The 20,937-nt window shown below is 34.4% G+C and overlaps 2 protein-coding genes across 3 annotated transcripts; one reads left to right on the top strand and one right to left on the bottom strand.

Moving 5' to 3' along the window:
* Window positions 1–6,901: 6,901 nt before the first annotated feature.
* On the bottom strand, window positions 6,902–16,310 carry LOC130796791 (uncharacterized mitochondrial protein AtMg00810-like). Of its 2 annotated transcripts, none has more exons than XM_057659188.1 (2): window positions 15,817–16,310; window positions 6,902–10,153 (listed from the first exon to the last, which is right to left on the bottom strand). In XM_057659188.1, exon 2 carries the CDS (start codon window positions 9,899–9,901, stop codon window positions 9,227–9,229), a length of 675 nt encoding a protein of 224 aa, XP_057515171.1. In that variant the 5' UTR covers window positions 9,902–10,153; window positions 15,817–16,310; the 3' UTR covers window positions 6,902–9,226. The 2 variants fall into 2 exon arrangements, with proteins under 2 accessions (XP_057515171.1, XP_057515172.1); XM_057659189.1 differs by having other exon boundaries at window positions 6,902–9,921.
* Window positions 16,311–19,755: 3,445 nt separating this feature from the next.
* On the top strand, window positions 19,756–20,400 carry LOC130828701 (uncharacterized). Its single transcript, XM_057694663.1, has one exon. It carries the CDS (start codon window positions 19,756–19,758, stop codon window positions 20,398–20,400), a length of 645 nt encoding a protein of 214 aa, XP_057550646.1.
* The last annotated feature ends 537 nt before the right edge of the window (window positions 20,401–20,937 follow it).

Genomic DNA, 20,937 nt, shown 5'->3' with positions numbered 1-20,937 from the left:
TCTTTCTCTAGTCTTGATTTACTTCATGCTAGATTAGGTCATGTTTCTTTTTCATCTATGAAACATATCCCTCAGGTAAAAATAAATACTAATAAAGAAAATTTCCATTGTGAATCTTGTATTTTAGGTAAACATCATAAATTTCCTTTTCCTGTTTCTTGTTCTCATGCTTCTACTCCTTTTGCTCTTATTCATATTGATCTTTGGGGTCCATACAGATCGCCCTCCTTATCAAGAGCTACATATTTTCTTACTATTCTTGATGATTACTCAAGAACTACTTGGACACATTTACTTCACAGTAAACATCAAGTTTTTCATATCATATCTAATTTTCTTTCCTATGTCTGCAATCAATTTAACACCACTATTAAAATCATACGAAGTGATAATGGCACTGAAATTTTCAATCAATCTTGTTCTTCTCTTTTTGCTTCTAAAGGCATTATACACCAAAGAAGTCTTCCTGGTTTACCTCAACAAAATGGAAGAGTTGAGAGAAAACACAGGCATCTTTTAGATATAGCTAGAACTCTAAGATTTCATGCTGGATTACCAATTAAATTTTGGGGTGATTGTTTACTTACTGGCACATATCTCATCAATCTCATGCCCACCCCTGTCTTAAATTGGAAATCTCCATATGAATTACTCATGAACAAACCTATCAATTTTGATCATCTCAGAGTCTTTGGTTCCTTATGTTATCCTGCTCACAAAACTAATGACAAATTTGCTCCTAGAGCTAAAAGATGTATTTTTCTTGGTTATCCTTATGATCAGAAAGGATACAAATTATATGATTTGGATACTCACAAAATTCTTCTTAGTAGAGACGTTATCTTCAAAGAAAAAATTTTTCCTTATAAACAACATAATTCCCTTAAAATTTATTCTCAGCAAAATGAACCAATTTTTATTTCATCTGATATCTCTGAAGATAATTCTATTTTCCAGCAAATTCCTTCCATTAACCCTTCTTCATCTCCTTCTTTTACTCCTCAAAGCATCAATCCTTCTTTTACCTCTGAATCTGATCAGCAAAATACTTTCATTCCTTCCCCTGCTTCTTCTCCTCTTCTTCCTAATCCAAGAAGATCTTCCAGAATTCCCTCTTTACCTTCTAAATATAAAGATTTTGTAACCAATATTCCTAACATCAAACCTTTAACTACTCCAAGATGTTTCTTCTCCCTCTTCTTTATCTTTTAATGTTCACTCTGAACCTTCTCTTCAACATATGTCATCTACTGACTTAAATAGTCTTTCATCCATGATCTCTGTTTATGAACCCACTTCCTATAATAAAGCTAAAAATGATCCTAAATGGATTAATGCCATGAACAAAGAACTTCAAGCCTTGGAAAATAATCATACTTGGGATTTAACTTCTCTACCTCCTAACAAAACTCCTATTGATTGTAAATGGATTTACAAAATTAAATTTCAACCTAATGGCACCATTGAAAGATGCAAGGCCAGGTTAGTGGCTAGGGGTGATAAACAGATAAAAGGAAAAGATTATAAATACACTTTTAGCCCTGTTGCTAGGTTTACCACTATAAGAACTCTTATTGCCATAGCTGCTGCTAAACACTGGAGTATTCAACAAGTTGATATTAACAATGCTTTCTTACATGGCTACATATCAGAAGATATATATATGCTCCCTCCCCAAGGGTATTCCAAGGCCCTTCCTGGTCAGGTATGTAAACTTAATAGATCTTTATATGGCCTTAAACAGGCTTCCAGACAATGGAATATTGAACTTAAAAATTTTTTGCTTCATTCTTTGGGATTTATTCAATCCAAGCAAGATTTTTCTATGTTTACTAAGAAAGATGGAATTGATTTTACTGTTATTGTTGCTTATGTTGATGATCTTTTAATTACTGGTTCAAATACTTTAATTATTTCTAATATAAAATCTCAACTTCACCAAGCCTTCACTATTAAGGACTTGGGTGATTTGAAATTTTTTCTTGGTATTGAAGTTCATAGAACTTCAGCAGGGATTCTTTTAAATCAAAGGAAATATGTCCTTGATTTGCTTCAGGACACCAAAATGGAAACTTGCAAAATCTCTCCCTTTCCTTTACCTAAAGGTCTCAAACTCAGTACTTTGAATGGTGCTTTATTGGCTAATCCAGAAACATACAGAAGACTTGTTGGGAAACTCCTATATTTAAACATGACAAGGCCTGACATTTCTTATTCTGTTCAACAACTTAGCCAGTTCTTGAGTGCTCCCAGGGCTCCTCATTTTGCAGCTGCTTTACATGTGTTGAAATATCTTAAAGGTTCTCTCAATACTGGATTGTTCTACAGTTCCACCATTGATTTTCAACTTCAGGCATATAGTGATGCTGATTGGGGAACTTGTGCTTATTCAGGCAAATCCCTCACTGGATACTGTGTTTTCATTGGACAATCTCTTATTTCTTGGAAAACCAAGAAGCAAAAGGTGACTTCCAAAAGCTCCATAGAAGCTGAATATAGATCCATGAGCCAAACAACAAGTGAGTTAGTATGGATAGAAGGATTATTACAAGATCTGGAGGTTTTTGTCCCAAGACCTATATCTCTTTTTTGTGATAACAAATCAGCTCAATACATTGCTGAAAATGAAGTATTCTTGGAAAGAACTAAGCACCTCAAGCTTGATTGTCACTACATTAGGGATCATATTGTATCTAATTTTATTTCTCTTTCACACATCAATTCCAGTCTTCAATTGGCTGATTTAATGACAAAACCATTAGGGGCTGCTCAGCACAACTTTCTTTGCTCCAAGATTGGCCTTCTTCAGTATCCTTCATGTCCATCTTGAAGGGGGTATTAGGGGTGCTGCTTGTTGATCTGGACAGCTCATCAATATTTTGTTCTATCTCTTATGTTTATATATATGTTTTTCCTCCTCTTGTAATAATTAATTTTTTAATTTTCAAATATCAGAAATAAAGGCTTCTTTCTTTTCTTCTTTCTGGATTCTTCATCTTCTAGATCAAGATAATCTTGATCTTGGATCTGCATATCTGCAATCTTTCACTATGTTTCTCTTTGTAGTAGTTTGTCATTTTTGACTATGAGATTCAAAGCCATTTCTTAAGTGTGTCGTAAGTTTTAAAAGGAAAATTTTATTGTACACTAATTCTGACCAGTTGCTGGTTTGTACACTAATTCTGTTGCTGCTGTTGGTATGCATTTATTGTTTAGAACACAGCTTGATGTTGTGGTGCTGCTGACCTGCTGCACTTCTAATTTTTAATACACATACATTCCGCTTGTTGGTTGCTATTGATCTGAATGCTGACTTGTTATTATGCCTACTGATTTGCTGAATATGTCTACTGACCTACAACCTACTGACCAGCTGAATGTGTGCACATCTGCACATGCAAACTGACCTTGCTGCCACAGGCTTTGTTGTTGATCTATTAATTTGATCTGCACTTACTCACACAACCTGCCGTTGGTTTCTTATGGTTTTAATAAAGAACCTGCTGACCAAAACACACACCCTAACAGATGTTGTACTGCACTCTTTGCTTGATTCAGCTCTTCAACCCTTTGTGTACTCTAAAGTCGGGTCATGACCTGAACCATAAATGGTTCAGTTTCTCAACCACTTTGAATGGACCATCAGCCCTAGGTAAGAGATTATTCATTCTTTGGTTTGGGAACCTTTCTTTGTGCAAATAGACCCACACAAGATCACCAACCTCAAACACACGGTTTGCCCTTAGGTTCTTGTTTGATTGCTTCTTGTAGGCTTTATTTGACTTCTCTTTGGACTTCCTCACCTCCTTATATAGACATCCATAATGAACTCTACGTGTTCCCTAGCCATGCCATGAACAAACTTGTTTAGCATTTATAACTTCAAGGGTCATCTCCGGAATTGGTGCATAAGTGGGGTTATATGAGAAAATAATCTATATTACAGGGTTATAAGGAATAATATAGTTTTTTCATTAATCGAGTCATGGGGTTTAACATTTTTGTTTAACAGCTTTTTGTATTCCTGCATCAACAAGAAATCTAATGTAATTTCAAATGAACCTAATCGGGATGTATGAATAATTAGCTTCGATTTGCATTACTTACTTTCATAAGAGTGTTTTGACATTGATCTGGCATTTCTTCTCCCCACAGGCCATAAGCTCACCCCTTTCTCATTTCATTCAAAAAATTGTAACTTTGACTCTTGATTAACTTTGCGGTAATAATTTATAATTGTGACTATAACTATTTGTTTCAAATTTTAGGAGGTGAATGACTTACTCTAGGGATGTATGAATAATTAGCTTCGACTTGCTATACATGTTTTTAAGAGAGCTTGAGATGGTGATTGATCATTTTTTTCGTTGAAAAATAATTGCTTAAGGGGGGACGGAATTAATAAATTAAGTTTTAATAGAGTTCGAAAGCTTCTTTCTTTTATCATTGCTATATAAAAATGGTGCAATTGATGTGATTATTTTCTATAGGCTCTTAAATTATGCCCTACAACATCCTACTAGTACTTCATCACAAGTAACACACACATGTTCAAATAAAATATCAGAAGGTACAGTAAAGGTAATGGAAGCCTAATTGGCAACGAATTCAAACTCTTGTTAAGCGATAGATTATTGTTAGTCTGATTGTGTCTGAGTTGGCATGCTTTTAATGAGTGCATAAAGATATGAAGTCCTATGGTGCTGAAGGCAGCAAGTTTGTAAGAATTATTAGAGGATTTGAAGAATTTTTGGTTTACTTTAAACCGGACTATTACATCTGTTTATATTTACATATAATAATCTGGTTTATTTTAAACCGGACTATTGCATCTATTTGGAGTAGAACACAACGATGCACATTGGTCAGCTCTTAAAAATATTGATATGTGATCATCTCCCAGAACACCGAGTTTTTGTCACGTTTTCATGGCGCTAGTACTGTCATTGCTCTTGATCAACTTCAAGACATGGCTTGAACCACTCTTTCCCTGCTTCTTTTGTTTCTCCCGAGATCAGTCAAACCATTGAAGGCACAAAGATTGCATCTGTAAGAAGAAGCCTCTCAGATGACACACTCTAAGGAACTTGGACCATGCGACCAAACAAACTGCCACAAATCAATTACCCAACAAAATACTTATCCGTCTCAATTTATTGATTAAAGTTTTTAGATCTGCAGAATCATTGTTTTGTGAGCAGATTTCCATGGGTTCACAACTCCTTTGTTGATAGATTTTTATGGTTACACGTCTATTTTTTAGATTACGCCATCTCTGTCTAATTGCAGATTTTTGAGGTTACTGATTTTTATGGTTACCAGTGAACAAAACTCTAATATGTGCCTTTTTGGATAAGCTTTCTTATTTTTTTTTCTCTCTTCATTTTATAGATTAGCATTCAAAAGACTCCAATATTTGCTCTTAGGTTTATTTTAGAAAAATACGATCAGCTTCTTCATCATCTTCAATAACAACATCAATTGCGAAATGAAAGCCTCAAAGAGGTTTAACAATAAAAACAAAAAGAAAATATAAGCAAAGATGAACACAAGTGTTTATGAGGTATCTTGGATACCTCCCCCTCAAATGTAGTTTTAATATAAATGATTCAACAATATAAGTATAATAAATATTTTCTTATCTTGAGAACAACTCTCTCAAGATCACAACACTAATTTTATGAAGAACACTCTTAAGTTTCTTACACAGAATAGCCTTCTCAACAATATGTGTGTTTTTGGTGGCTTTTGATCTATGAATGATACTCCCTTTTATAGTGGAAGGTGAGTATCATTCTTAGAAATTCTCAATTACTCACCATAAAGTACTTTTGACACTCTATTTAACTATGACAATAAACATTACAATAAACAATAGAGTAGTCCACCACATTAATGCATAATCACTACAAATTCTGAACAAAGATAGGATCCACGTAGTCTGCTCGACTACCGCTCGATCGAGCCACTACCTCGCTCGATCGAGCGAGCTTCCAGTGAAGCTATCAACTTGTTTTGGACATTCTACTCGACCGAGCCAACACCGCTCGACCATTCAAGCTAGGCACTGCTCGATCGAGCGCCTGATCGAGCCACTCAGTCACTCACAGTTTACTTCTTTTGTTGTTGCTTTGATCAAGCAACTCTCATCAATCGTTCCAAACCTTAAACCACCCATATTCGAAACATCTTTATCGACCCTTTCCAAAGTACAAGACAAAGCATGTTCGATTAAATGTTCGAAGTTAACGTCATTGTTAAGATTATTGACACTTGCTTTAACAAATTGATAAGTGATAAAAATAAGGGTTTTCTTGTTGTGGGTTTTGTAAAACTTCTCTTTTTTCTTTTGATTCTTGAACCATGTGATTATGAGGCTTTACTAGGTTCTTGGACAGTCTTAATCCTGTTTTTAATTCTCCTTGATTATTTCTTGCCAATTTGTTGCAATTGCTCAAAATAATTTAAGGTTTTGGTTAATGTCTTAATATATCCTTTCTATACATTATTCAATATGTAAATCATATCATTAATGTTTCTGATCATGTAATATTATAGGTAACTTGTATAACTTAATTAACTTTTAAATAGCTAAAATAAAAAAGTTAGAATACTAAGTAATAATAAGAAACAAAAAAATTTAATTGATATTATTGTTTTATGTTCATAACAAGTTTTGATTTTTTTTTATTTTACTTTTTGACATATAGAAGATAAAAGATATTTTTTCTTTTTTAATATATAAGTTGATATTAGTTTAGATTTTTTAGATTAAAAAAATATTAATTTAATAAATTCAATTTTGAACTTTAGAAATATATAGACGAATGAGATTCTAACACATTGTAAGATTTATCTCTTGAATCTATTGTATCAAGTAGAGTGCTATAAGTGGTTAAAATATAATATTTTTAAAAATAACTCAAATGTAAGATTTTTTCCTAATAAAATTTGTAATAAGAGATTTTTATTTATCTTTAACATCTTTATAAAAATCATTTTAATAATTAAATCATTATAAAATTGTTGATTTTTATTGTTCGAACTGTAATTTGTGTTTTACGTATTTTACCAACCGCTCAATTACACTCCAGATTTAAGATGTAACAAATGAGGCTTTGCATAGGAACAAATTCTTGTTCTTAAACTGACTTTTTCCTGGACATACTCTTGTTCCTTTCTGTATATTAATATATTATTGATTTCATCACTTATATGAAGCCTAGTACACTCATACTTGATTCTCATGTCCTCCAGTGTAGCTCCAACTCTGAAGCTTTTCTTTATGCAAGTTTCTTTGGGAACAACCTTGAGATCCTCTTTGTTTCTACTCCGAAACTTTACAATCTTTTTGGTTGTACTTCTGTGTAACTTTCTTGAAGTCTTTGTGCATACCTTCTAGTGTATGTCGGCTTCTTCTCTTTTGGGGTTCCTTTTGGGAACTTTTATCATGTATTTTGTTCTATACTTAATCATCAAACTTTGAATTTATGTTGCTAATTCTTCAAGACACAGATAAGCTGACGCCAACTACTCCTATCTCTAGTCAGGTCCGCAGAGAGGTGTAGCTCCCCTAAGTCTAACATAATTTTCTCTTTCCACTCTCTCTTTAATCTCTCTCGACTTCTTCTACCCACCACTATGAGGCTTTTCACTGTCCTCACAGGTCCCCCTTAATATATGCAAAGTAATAACTATTAAACAAGTCAATGTATGTATAATATATGAGTTGGGAACATCTGATGAAAGAATCAATGTGTAAAACAAGAGAAGATATAAAGAAGAACATCATCAAATCTTTTTTTTGCCCTTTTGTCATTATCTAAAAGGGTGTTTTCTCATATATTATGAATTATAATTAAATCATACTCTTATAAAGCCTTATGCCACTTTTAGCACCATTGTGATAATACACTTGTTGTTCCTTTAAATTCTCAAGGTATTTATTATTTAAACCAGAATACTACTATTGCACAAATTTTCAACTCACAATCCAAAGACTCAACTTCAAAACCATTGAAGAAACTTGACAAATAAGTGACAAAAAGTCAAGCAAAAAGTAAGTTATGAAGTTCAAGAATCAATCGTATAAGAATAAAATTTGGATTGAAGTGTGAAAGATCATTTATGGAATAATTTGATAGAACATTTGAAAAATATAGGGAACATATGATAGGTTTGTACTCTTAGTTTAGCCTTTTTGCGAGGTTCAAATGTACATAAAGATGAGTACATTTGAAGGCAGCAAATTTGTAAGAACTATTAGAAGACAATTGGAGGGTTAGGAGAATTTTTTCCCCCGTAATCTATCCACCCCTTTTTTTACGATGGGTACTCCACTAGTGACAAATCTGACTATTGAGAGATCTATTTGAAGCAGAACACAAAGATGCACAATGGTCGGCTCGTAAATATATTGATATGTCATCTCTAAGTATTGAGTTTTTGTCACATTTTCATGGCACTGGTACTATCATTGTTGTTGACCAACTTCAAGACATGGCTTCAACCACTCTTCTCGCTGCTTTTGTTTCTCCCGAGATTGGTCGAAACATTGAAGGCACAAAGGTTGCATCTGTAAGCAGATGTCTCTTTGATAACACACTCTTAGGAACTTGGACTTTGCGACCATGCAGATTGCCACAAATCAGTCATCGAACAGATATGCTGTAGATCTGTCAATGGTCATTGATATGTTTGGTACTAATTAGAATTAAAAGCATGATCCTCTCAAGGATCATGATCTTAAATTGCAAGAGATCCTAAGACTCCATAGCCACGAAAATAATCATGTTGAATTGGTAGTGCAGGCCTTAGGTGTAAGAATGACTCGGTTGCCTTTCTCATTAATGATAATGTCTATATATACAAGATTGTCAATATACTTTAGGAAACTAAATATTGTCCTAATATTCTACAATATCATAAAGATTCTACATAATCACAAAGAAATCAAAGAGATTTTATGCTAAGATATTCTAATATTCTAATACACCCCCGCAGTCGAATCGGGCGGTTTGGAGACGCTGAGACTGGAACGAAAGTCATCAAATAACACTTGAGGAAGGCCTTTGGTGAAAATGTCAGCGATCTGATAACGAGATGGAACATGAAGCACTCGAACATTTCCACGTTTAACTTTTTCTCGAACAAAGTGAATGTCGATCTCAATATGCTTAGTGCGCTGATGATGAACCGGATTACCAGCCAAATAAACGGCACTAATTTAGTCGCAATAGACGATGGTAGCTGTGGTAATAGGACAGTGCAGCTCAAGAAGTAAATTGCGAATCCAACAAGTTTCAGAAACAACATTAGCAACACCACGATATTCAGCCTCAGCACTGGATTTGGAAACAATAGGTTGTCGTTTAGCTGACCAAGAAATTAAGTTATCACCTAGAAAAACACAGTAACCAGAAGTTGAGCGGCGAGTGTCAGGACAACCACCCCAATCAGCATCGGTATAGGACAAAAGAGCGGAAATATTAGAACGATGCAACTGCAGTCCATAGGAAAGAGTACCCTTGACATAGCGAAGGATGCGATGAATAGCAGCCATATGTTCAATGCGTGGATCATGCATATAGAGGCAAACTTGCTGAACAACATATGAAATATCTGGGCGAGTGAAAGTAAGATACTGTAGAGCACCAGCTAGGCTACGATACAAGGTAGGATCGTCACAAGGAGAACCAGCATTAGCACAAAGTTTGCCGGAGGTAGCAACAGGAGTAGCAACAGAATTACATTGGGACATGCCAGCCTTTTCAAGAATTTCAGAGGCATACCTTTGTTGAGAGAGAAAGAGGCCCGTAGAAGTGCGAGTAACAGCAATACCCAAGAAATAATTAAGAGGACCCAAATCCTTCATGGCAAATTCAGAGCTAAGTTTGGACATAATGGACTCACGAAGTGTATCTGAGGAAGCGGTGAGAATAATATCGTCCACATATAATAGCAGATAAGCAATATCAGATCCATGACGATAAACAAATAGGGAATTATCAGAAATGCTGTTAGAAAAGCCAATAGTAGTTGCAAAAGTATCAAATCGGTATTACCATGCACGAGGAGCCTGTTTGAGACCATAAAGGGACTTACGAAGAAGACAAACATGATCAGGACGAGTAGGATCACGAAAACCCAGAGGCTGATGCATGTAAACAGTTTCAGTTAAGTGACCATGTAAAAAAGCATTCTTAACATCAAGCTGATGAATAGACCAAGACCTGGAAAGAGCAATACTTAAAACAATGCGAATAGAAGCAGGTTTCACAACCGGACTAAAAGTCTCATCACAATCTATGCCTTCTCTTTGAGATTTACCATCACCAACAAGACGCGCTTTATAGAGCTCAAAAGAGCCATCGGACTTGGTCTTGACACGAAACACCCACAATGACCGAATAATATTAGCATTAGGAGGACATGGTACCAAATCCCAAGTATGATTCTCAATTAAAGCATCAAATTCTTCTTTCATAGCTAACTTCCAGTTTGGGTCACCAAGGGCATGAAGGGGAGATTTGGGTAAAGGTGAAAAAGAAACGGATAAGGCTTGAGAGTAGTATTTGGGATTGGGTTTGAAAATACCATGTTTACTCCGCGTAGTGATACCGGGGGTGAGGTAGGAGAAGATGGGTGGATTGAGCTGTGGGAGGCAGGCCCAATAGAGGAGGAGGAAGGAAGAGGGAGGTGGACTGGGCTGCGTGAGGCAGGCCCAGTTGAAAGTGGGGAAGAAGGAGTAGGCGAGCTGGGAGCTGCTGGATTCTGTTGGGCTGACGAGTTGGGGGTGGCTGGGTTCTGTTGGGCTGAACAATTTGAAGGCCCAATAGGGGAAATGAGGGGTACGGAGGCTGGAGAGGGAGAAAGGTGTGCTGGGTCAGATATGAGAGGCCCAGTAGTAGTAGGTTGACAAAGGGAGGAGGAATTAAGAGTTGGGCTTAGAGAGGGAGTAGGCCCAGAAGATGATGTATGGGCTGTTTGGAACAAATGAAGGGGAATATTAGCATCTAAAAATTGGTAGTTTGGGGAAGGTGAGGAAGGGGATTGAGCAAAAGGAAAAGTGGCCTCATCAAGGAGAACATGTCGAGATATAATGATTTTACGGGATGAGAGATCATAGCACTTGTAACCTCTATGAGAAGATGGATATCCTAAAAAAACACATGGAGCGGAGCGTGGTTGTAGCTTGTGGATAGTGGAAGAGGGAAAAAGAGGAAAACATAAACACCCAAAAACCCGTAAATGAGTATATGTAGGAGCTTTACAATATAGCACATGAGTGGGAGTGAGATTACCAAGAATTTTAGATGGAAGGATATTGAGTAGATAGGTGGCCGTGTTTAAGGCATGAGGCCAAAAAGACGGGGGAAGTGAAGCATGACATAAAAGAGTGCGAATGATGTTATTGATGGAGCGAATTTTGCGTTCGGATTTGCCATTTTGAGATGATGTGTAAGGATAAGAAAAACGAAGTGAAATGCCGCGACTAGTACAAAATTGACGAAAAATATGATTGTCAAATTCACCCCCGTTATCGCATTGGAAAGATTTTATATTAAGCTCAAATTGGGTGTGAATAAAGGTATGAAAATGGACAAACACATCATAAACTTGAGATTTGCGACATAAAGGAAAAGTCCACAAAAAATTAGTATAATTATCAAGAAAAAGAACATAATATTTATATCCCGATGGGCTAGAAATAGGAGATGTCCATATATCACTATGAATAATGTCAAAAGGTTTAGAACTCATAGTCATAGAATTAACAAAAGGTAATTGAATGTATTTCCCTAAAGGACAAGAATGACAAAAAAAATGAGGAATTTTATTACATTTGATTGAACTAGAGGAATACAAGAAATTTAAAATCGCATTGCCCGGATGTCCTAAACGGGAATGCCAAATACTAGAGGAAAAAGCGGAAAAGGCCGATGATGTGGAGGATGAAAGAGTAGCTCCATGTGCGGATGGAAAAGGATAAAGATCACCCGTGCTATTAGATCTCAGGACGATGCTCCCCGTGGCCAAATCCTTCACGGAAAAGCCAAAATGATCAAATTCAACGGAAACCATATTATCATGAGTGAATTTTCGAACGGAAATGAGATTTTTAATAAGTTTAGGTGCATGTAAGACATTTTTAAGAGAAAGGGATTTTTTTGAAGTATGAAAAGAAATATGCCTGTGACCAAGTACTGGAATGAAATGACCATTACCGACAACAATAACATTATTGAATTGATGCTTTAAAGGAAAATAAGGAAGAAGAGTACCTTGAGAACGAGTCATGCGGGATGTGGCACCGGTATCCATATAAAATTGCTCATCCGGAGTCGATAAAGAGAGAGTGTTCATGGCATGATCGATGTCCGTAGGAATATAATTTGAAAAAGTATTAGTCCCGGTGTAATAGCTTTGTGCCGGACGTGGACCAAGAACACCATCAGAATGTCCATTGTTTGAAAAATGAAGAGCCCAAGATGTAGTAGGAAAGGGGGCAGCAGGCTGGGCCCAAGTATTTCTTGCCTAAGAAGGTCTCCCATAATAAGAAGGAGAAGGAGAAGGACTTGGGCCATGAGGATTGCTGTTGGGCCGAGAGGAAGGAAACATAGTAGGCCTGGTAGGAGGCTGCTGCCAGCGCCCATACCCACTGGTGGAGCCATGGTGGCTGCCACGGTGGGGCCGGCCACCACGACGAGAGTGGCGGGACCACCACGGTGGTGGGAAGGACCGCGGTTGTTAAAAGAAGCGGAATTTTCAGAAAAAGTACCTTTATTTGAAGCAAGAAGAGCCGAATCTTGAGCGGGAGAAGTATGCTTATGATTAGAACGTTTTTCCAATTCAAACATAGAACGAAGAGTATCAAAGGAGGGAATAGGATTCATATGTTGAACCAAAGACCGAAAAGTTTTGTATTCCGAAGTTAACCCATGAAGAACTTGAAGAGCCAATCGATTGTCGGTGATGGAAGTGCCAAGATTATTAAGAGAAGTAGCAATACTTTCAATTTCATTGCAATAAGACTTTACATCGGAAAAAGTGGATAAAGAAATGTCATTAAATTGAGATTCAAGATGAAGGATTCGGGATGTCTTATTATTTTGGAAATTGTTCTCAATACGAGTCCACGCATCAAAAGCACAATTATCAGGACGTACTATAGTTTGAAGAAGAGAGGGATTAATAGAGCCATAAATCCATGTTTGAACAATGTCATCAAGACGTTGCCAATCGGAATCTTTAAGAACTAACACTTTAGAAGAGTCATCGGGAAGAATATGAGATTTCACAAGGTGAGCACGACAATGAAGCTTGAATAAAGTGACCCAAGTATGAAAATTAGAACCATCTTCATTAAGTTGAATGTGAATACTTGTTTTAATGTTAGTAATCAAAGCAGCGGGATGAATTTTGGTGGGAGAGGCCATGAAGAAGAAAGGTGAAAGAAAAGAAGGAAGAAGAGAAAGACAAGGAGAAAGAAAAAGGAGTCGGGATCAAAAAACCGAAGCTTCTGATACCATGTAAGAATGACTCGGTTGCCTTTCTTATTAATGATAATGTCTATATATACAAGATTGTCAATATACTTTAGGAAACTAAATATTGTCCTAATATTCTACAAAATCATAAAGATTCTACATAATCACAAAGAAATCAAAGAGATTTTATGCTAAGATATTCTAATATTCTAATATTAGGGTCAACAATTGTGGTTCACGGGCAGGGTAGGCATGGTGTTTGAATAACACTTCCATTAATTACTGATTTGTTTTGGAATTATGTGATTTAGATGGAAATGACACCTTTCCTCAATTGCACATACATTTTAATCGAGAAGATATTTATTAGTTGTGTCCATAAATACGCTCCCCTATGTATTAATACGGTGGTACCTCTAGTTTTCAACATGGAATGGACGCTCAGAGAAGAAAACTTGCTATTAAGCTTGATGACCATCTATTCACCCTAAGCCTACTGATGTACTTCAGGTCAGTACATATTAAGGTTGTAATTATACATTAAAAATTTCAAAATTAATAATCACTTTTGAATAGGGATGGCAATTCAGTCCGAATCCGATCCTAGTCCGACTCAATTTGAGGAAAATAATCCAATTCGAGTCCGAGGAAAAGCTTATCTGACTCCAACTCCGACTTCACGATCCGAATCCGAGTTAGAGGCGGAACGGAGTTGGACCTTATTAAAAATTCGACACTCCGACCCGACTCCAACCATGAAGGAAATCCGACTTTGAATTTGACTTTTAACCCAACATTTTGTTTCCTTTAAAACTCTAGATGTGACTAATTCAAGCTCTCTCTCATACTAATTGTAATTTTCGATTTTGAAAAACTACTTGGTATTTTTATTTAGATCAATCAATCAAAATACGACAAATCAAATCAAGAGAAATAAAATAAGCCAAATCAAAATGCGAGACATGTTAAACTTGAATTCAAAGTACATATTTTTTTGTTAAATTGTATTTGAAAAATATATTTTGTTAACTTCGTATGCTTTAAATCATTAGTACAATATCACGACGATAAAGTTTGATAATAATCCGACTCCGTTGGAGGTCCGAGAGTCCGAGTCGAAGCAAACTTGAAGTATGCATAATCCGACTCCGAGTGGAGGTGGACTGAAAAAAATAGTTCGACTAAAATCCGGAGCAAAGTCGGAGTATGTATAATCCGAGCCGAGTCCGACCCATTGCCATCCCTACTTTTGAAAGTGAATCAAAGGTCGGCGGGTACCCGACTCAATGTATTGTGTGGCCCATGACCCAACCTGGTTAGCCCGAATTATATTATTTTTTAAAAATTGACCCGCCATTTACGATGTCAGCGGGTCGACAGGTCGGGTCAAGCGGGTCGGATTTTTTGAACACCCCTAATTGATGGGATACGTATGTAAGGACAATTATTATTTATGCAATGATCAACTTCATAAGTTTGGGAAATAATAGCAATTTTATTTAGCTTCTTTGAAGGGCCCATTGTCAACAGACTGAAAACAAAGGTTTGATTATTAAAAAAAAATTTAAAGGTGAGATTATTGGTAGGCAATGGAAAATATATTGGATTATTATAAAGAAGGAAGAAGATGAGAGGTAACCTGATACAGTAGGTCATTTGTGATGGGTCCATTCGCAACAAACTGAAATCTAAGGTTGGACTATTAAAATGGGAAAATTACAAAAAAAACTAATTTATAGCACTTTTTGCGAAAAATTACCTAATCTAATTTTTTCTTTTTTTTTTTTGTAAAAAAGTACCTTAAATAGCATAAACATTTGCAAAAGACTACCACTTGACGAAATCAGTTAGTTAACCATTAAAATTTTATTTTGACCAGCACGTGGGTCACATGAGTTACTTAAGTCAGTGTTATTTGTTCTTTTCAACCACCGTTTTATCTAATTCTTTCCTCTTTTCTTTCCAATTCTTAAAAACCCTAATTCTTTCCCCTTTTTCCTTCTAAATCTTTTTCTTCTTTGGTTTTTTCTTCTCTTTCTCAAAATCCCCATTTTCTTCTCTTAGTCTCAACTATTAACCCAGAATACAATTTCGAGTTTTTGGGAAAGATGATAGTTGATTTAACCTAGAGAATTTCTCAATAGGTGTATTTCTTATATTCAATTTGATCCATTCGAAACATAAAATTAAAGCACCTAATTGGTTTCTAACATTGCACTGCAATCAATTCTAACAGGAACTAAACCTAACACTTATTTGTTTAAAAACGACAAATTTTAGGTTAGATTGGGGATTTTGTTTGGTAACTAAGAAAGAGAAAAGGTACCTATGGAGCGGTGACGTTTGAGAAGAGAGTGATGGAATCGGAGGTTGGAAGCTTAGGCTTAGTCTACCCGACAATGGAAAAAGTAGTTGTACCTCTGAATTGAATGCATCTCTGATATTGTTCGAACACCACTAGTACTAGAAGTAGTCGTATAGTCGTCATGGCATCATCATCATAGGGAACACTTGATGGAACAAATTGAACACTTTTCTAAAAGTGTAGAACTAGTAGTAGGTTGAAAAAGAAGGTGAATGGCAAATTGGTGAGTGTCTGAAATTTTGAAATTGATAAAGAATGGCGTTCTCAATCTTGATCTTTACTATATCAAAAAAAATAACCTTGATCTTGATATTCTCTCACTTGCTATTCTAAATTAGGGCCTTAGTGATTAATTTTAATCTTGGTTTTTGATTTTCATTTGTTTTTTGCTAGATTTTAGGAATTTTGATTGTTTTGGGGATTTTATTATAGAAGAAGAAAGAAAGAGAAGGTTGTAGATGGAACCAAAAGAATAAAACCAAAGAAGGAGAAGATTTAGACATATGTAATGTGCCTCTAACATGCAAAGTCAATGTTCACTTGACGGTTTCTGTCAAGTGGTAGTCTTTTGAAAATAAAAATAACATATAAGGTAGTTTTTTGCAAAAAAAAAAAATTAAATTAGGTAGTTTTTTTTCTAAAGGTGCTATAGATTAAGTAGTTTTATATAATTTTTCCTAAAAAATTTCAAAAGGTGAGATTATTGACAAGTAATGGAAAATAGGTTGGATATTCACAATAATTTTTCCTTCTGTAAATCAGTATCAAGCACTCCACAACATGTATTATTGTTTTTGACTTAATTATATTTGGTAATTTTATTTTTTTTCTCTCTCGAAATAATTGTAATATTGTACTTTAAATATTAAATCTAGCTAAATTAACTATATTAAAAAAATCTAATATATTCCTACACTATTTTATAAGTTAAAAATAAATAAATAAATAAAACTTCTAGAAACTAATGTGAGGTGGCTGAATAGTTTAGGTGTCATGCTATTAGTTTTTTTTTTCATTTTTTAATTATTTGCCTTGTCTCCTAATCACTTACACATGAAGATAAAAAAAATAATAAATAAATTTTACAAGCTTATATATTCAGCTGCTATGTAGGAGAAGTAGGAAAAAAAAAAGAAAATCAGAAAATTAATGTTAATTCATTTACAAATAAAAACTAATTCCTTAAAAATCTCTAAACGTCCTAGAAAAATTCCTAAAAATCCTCAAAAAATTGCCCAATAATAATATTTAGTATTAATTAAAAAAAATTCAAGGGGAGGAAGTTAATTTTGTGGCTAGAAATTCTACAAATAAAAAAACCATTAAAATTGAAATTATTAAGGTATAAATTCTTACATATTATTTAATTACATGAAATTATGCCCCTAAATTTTATATGTGTTTATCTTATATAAATTGAATTTTCTATAAGTTTTGGTGATTTAATTCATTGTAAATTAATTTATATGATTTATTCATTGTAATTCCCCAAAATCGTATAATCTATAATAATTTTAATTAAAAGTAGTAAATCTGAATAACGAAATTTTTTTTGTATTAATTTATATATATAATATAAGTTGTGTATTAATTTCATGAATTATAATTGAGTATAAATATTATTTTTAATTTTTGCCTAAAAACGCATAAAAATGAGAAAATTCATAATTTTGGTTAAAAATATTTACTGGAAAATTAATTTTTTTTACTATGAGTGCACATTTATTTTTCATTCAAACAATTTTTATCAAATTTTGTGATATTTAAATTTTAAAGAAATAAACTAATAATCTAAATTTTAAAGAAAGAAAAGCGAAAAAAATGATTAAATTTATTTTATTTATTTTAAATTTTAATCTTAATAAAAAAAATAATTATTCATGTATTTAATCTAAACTAAGCTTTTAAAAAATGAATTAAATAAAAAAAAATAGTTCCTAAAATTTGGATAAATGGCTAAGACCTATAATAAACCAAATATCATTTCTAAGATAATTTTTAATATTTGTTTATGATGAAACTAATTATTTTATGATTTAAAATAAATAGACATTTATATAAGAAATTAATTATTAAGATATTAATAATGTTATTTAAAAGTTATTCTACAAATTAATCCTAAAGACCCATTTAAATCTTAATAAATGATTATTTATATATAAATTAACTGTTATAATTTTGTTCATATTATATACATTATTGTAATGTTGCATTTGCCTGAAAACAGTAACATGATAATAAAAGGCTTGATAGTAAGAAAATGCCAAACCATACTTCCGGCATGTAAAAACGTGTATTCCTCTTTTCCTTCTCTCTTAATGAATACGGGTATGATTTGTTTGTCCTCATAACCCCTTCCGACCACCACCATCCACCAACGGATGATAGCTACTATTCCTCATCGTTCTCCCTGTCGTGTGACCATTATATCCTTTCCTGTGTCAAAGCAACACAGGCCCAATCCTCCCCTTTCCATATTAACCAAATGAACCAGTGTCATTGGTAGCCCTACTTACTAGCTCACATTCTTCCACATCTACCCAAAACCCTCCTTCACCCCCTCCCCTACCTAGAATTTGAAAATAAAATTTTAAAAAATTGATATAATTTTTTAATGTCAAAATATTTGATTTTTCAGATTTAACTTCTTAACATATAAAAGATATTTTTTTTTCTTCATACTACAGATTAGCAAGAAAATTGCAACCATTTAAAATAGGAAATAGGAAATAAAACATGTAACCCTGCATCCAAATCTATAATATGTTGCAACATTTGAGCATATTGCAATATAATATCATGCCATATTGCTGGTTTCGCCAAAATCCTCTTCGCCCAAATCCAGCACTAAGATAAATAATAATAATAATAATAATAATAATAATAATAATAATAATAATAATAATAATAATAATAATAGAATACATACAATCAAAGCGCACATAATCCCCCATATTGAGTAACAAGGTCGATAGATATAAGCCTATAATTTTCATATATACTAAGGTAACTCCATTAAGCCTTCAAACTTCAAAGTAGACACGCATACATTATACATACAATTTAGTCTTTATCGTCTCATTAGCTTTTACTTATCATGCATACACATTCTCGGCCAGTTATGTACCCCGGACATCGTGGATGATAGACCCCGCTGCTTCTCTAACAATAGGCGCAACCATGAACTTCAAATTTCTCTGGAAAAAAAACCGAGAAAATGTCAAATGGACTGTAATATCATTGTGCCACAACAATAAACAAATTAATTTTAGACAAGACAAGTGTTTTAAGAATTATTCAAAACACATACGAGGTGATATAGAATTGGATGGATCCAAGCGCACGCAAAAGAGTGAAAAGGCATGATTACGAACATTTACAACTTCTGCAAAAAAAGCTTCAACTGGGGTACTAGGATCATCTTTGTTCTTAGCCTTAAAGTTTAAATGACTGATGATACGCGGCTTTATGAGACATTTCCCAGCAGGGCCACACTTCACAAGCTCAAAGTTTGTGCCCTAAATATTCACAGCCATGGAAACAATGGGGTAAATATTGAAAAGAAGAAATTGCACCTAATAATACTCCTTCCCTTCCCATCAAATGGAATCTGTTAGATTGTTGGACTATTATTTTACTAAATAATTGCATGGGAACACTAAATTAATTATTTGGAAACATTAATATGGTTAATCAACACAGGACACTACAACAATACATGGAGCTTTTAGCAGGGGCGGACCCAGCTAGGGTCAAGTGGGGGCAGTGGACCCCCCAATCTGATTTTTAAAAAAAAAAAAAGAAAAAAGTGTGCTGTACTGCCGGAGAAGAAAGAGGAAAACCCAAAAAAAAAAAATCAAACCCTAAACAACTACCGCTTTGTCTCTTAAAGATGCCATTATGTCCTTGCTTATAGAACATTCATTGAGTCCTTCCATGATAAGAGGTCAAGGGTATGATGGGGCAAGTAACATGAGGGGTGAAATCAATGGCCTAAAGACTTTGATTATGAATAATACTCTAAGAGCCTATTACATTCATTGTTTTGCTCATCAACTTCAACTAACTCTAGTTGCGGTTGCTAAAAAGAATGTTAATTGTACTTGGCTTTTTGATGTACTTGCAAACTTGTTAAATGTGGTTGGAGCTTCTTGTAAGAGAAGAGACCTTATTCGAAAAAACCAAGCTCAAGTAGTGGCTCAAGCTTTGGAAGTGGGGGAAATTGAAAGTGGATCGGGTTTGAATCAAGAACGTGGTTTGAGTAGGCCGGGAGATACACGTTGGGGATCTCATTACAAGTGTCTAATAAGTATCATCAACTTGTTTCCTTCAATTGTTAAAGTGCTTGAGGAGATTGGAGAAAATGGCTCTCCGGATGATAAGCTCAAAGCTCAAGTTGTTTTAGGATCTTTGGAGTCCTTTGATTTTATTTTTATGGCTCATTTCATGTTGACTATTTTTGGCTACACTAATGATTTATGTGTTGCTTTACAAAGAAAGGAACAAGATATTGTTAATCCATTAGCCTTGTTCAAAGTACAATGAATGTGTTGCAAAAGATGAGGGATCAAGGATGGGATAGTCTCTTAGACAAAGTTATTTTATTTTGTACTAAACACGAGATTGATGTTCCATCTATGGATGCTCATTATGTACCTCAAGGAAGATCAAGACGTTTTGCTAAACAAGCAACAAATCTACATCATTTTCGGGTTGCAATCTTTTTGGAAGTAATTGATTTGCATCTTCAAGAGATTGATAACCGTTTTAATGAGAAGAACATGGAGTTACTTACATGCATGGCTTCCCTGAGTCCTAGAGGTAACTTTTCATCTTTTGATAAAGAGAGGATACTTAAACTTGCTTCTTTATATCCCGAAGAGTTTTCATGTTATGATTTAACAGCTCTTGATCTTCAACTTGATGTCTTCTTGGATTCTATGCAAAATGATGAAAGATTTCATGATTTGCACGATATCAATTCTCTTTCCATGATGCTTGTTAAAACAAGGAGACATGACACTTTTCCTCTTATACATTTGCTAATCAAGTTGATGTTGATTCTTCCTGTTGCTACGGCAA

This window comes from Amaranthus tricolor, chromosome 12, assembly GCF_026212465.1.
Source record: "Amaranthus tricolor cultivar Red isolate AtriRed21 chromosome 12, ASM2621246v1, whole genome shotgun sequence".
Classification (NCBI taxonomy): domain Eukaryota; kingdom Viridiplantae; phylum Streptophyta; class Magnoliopsida; order Caryophyllales; family Amaranthaceae; genus Amaranthus; species Amaranthus tricolor.
This window is presented reverse-complemented; position numbering and strand designations above follow the sequence as displayed.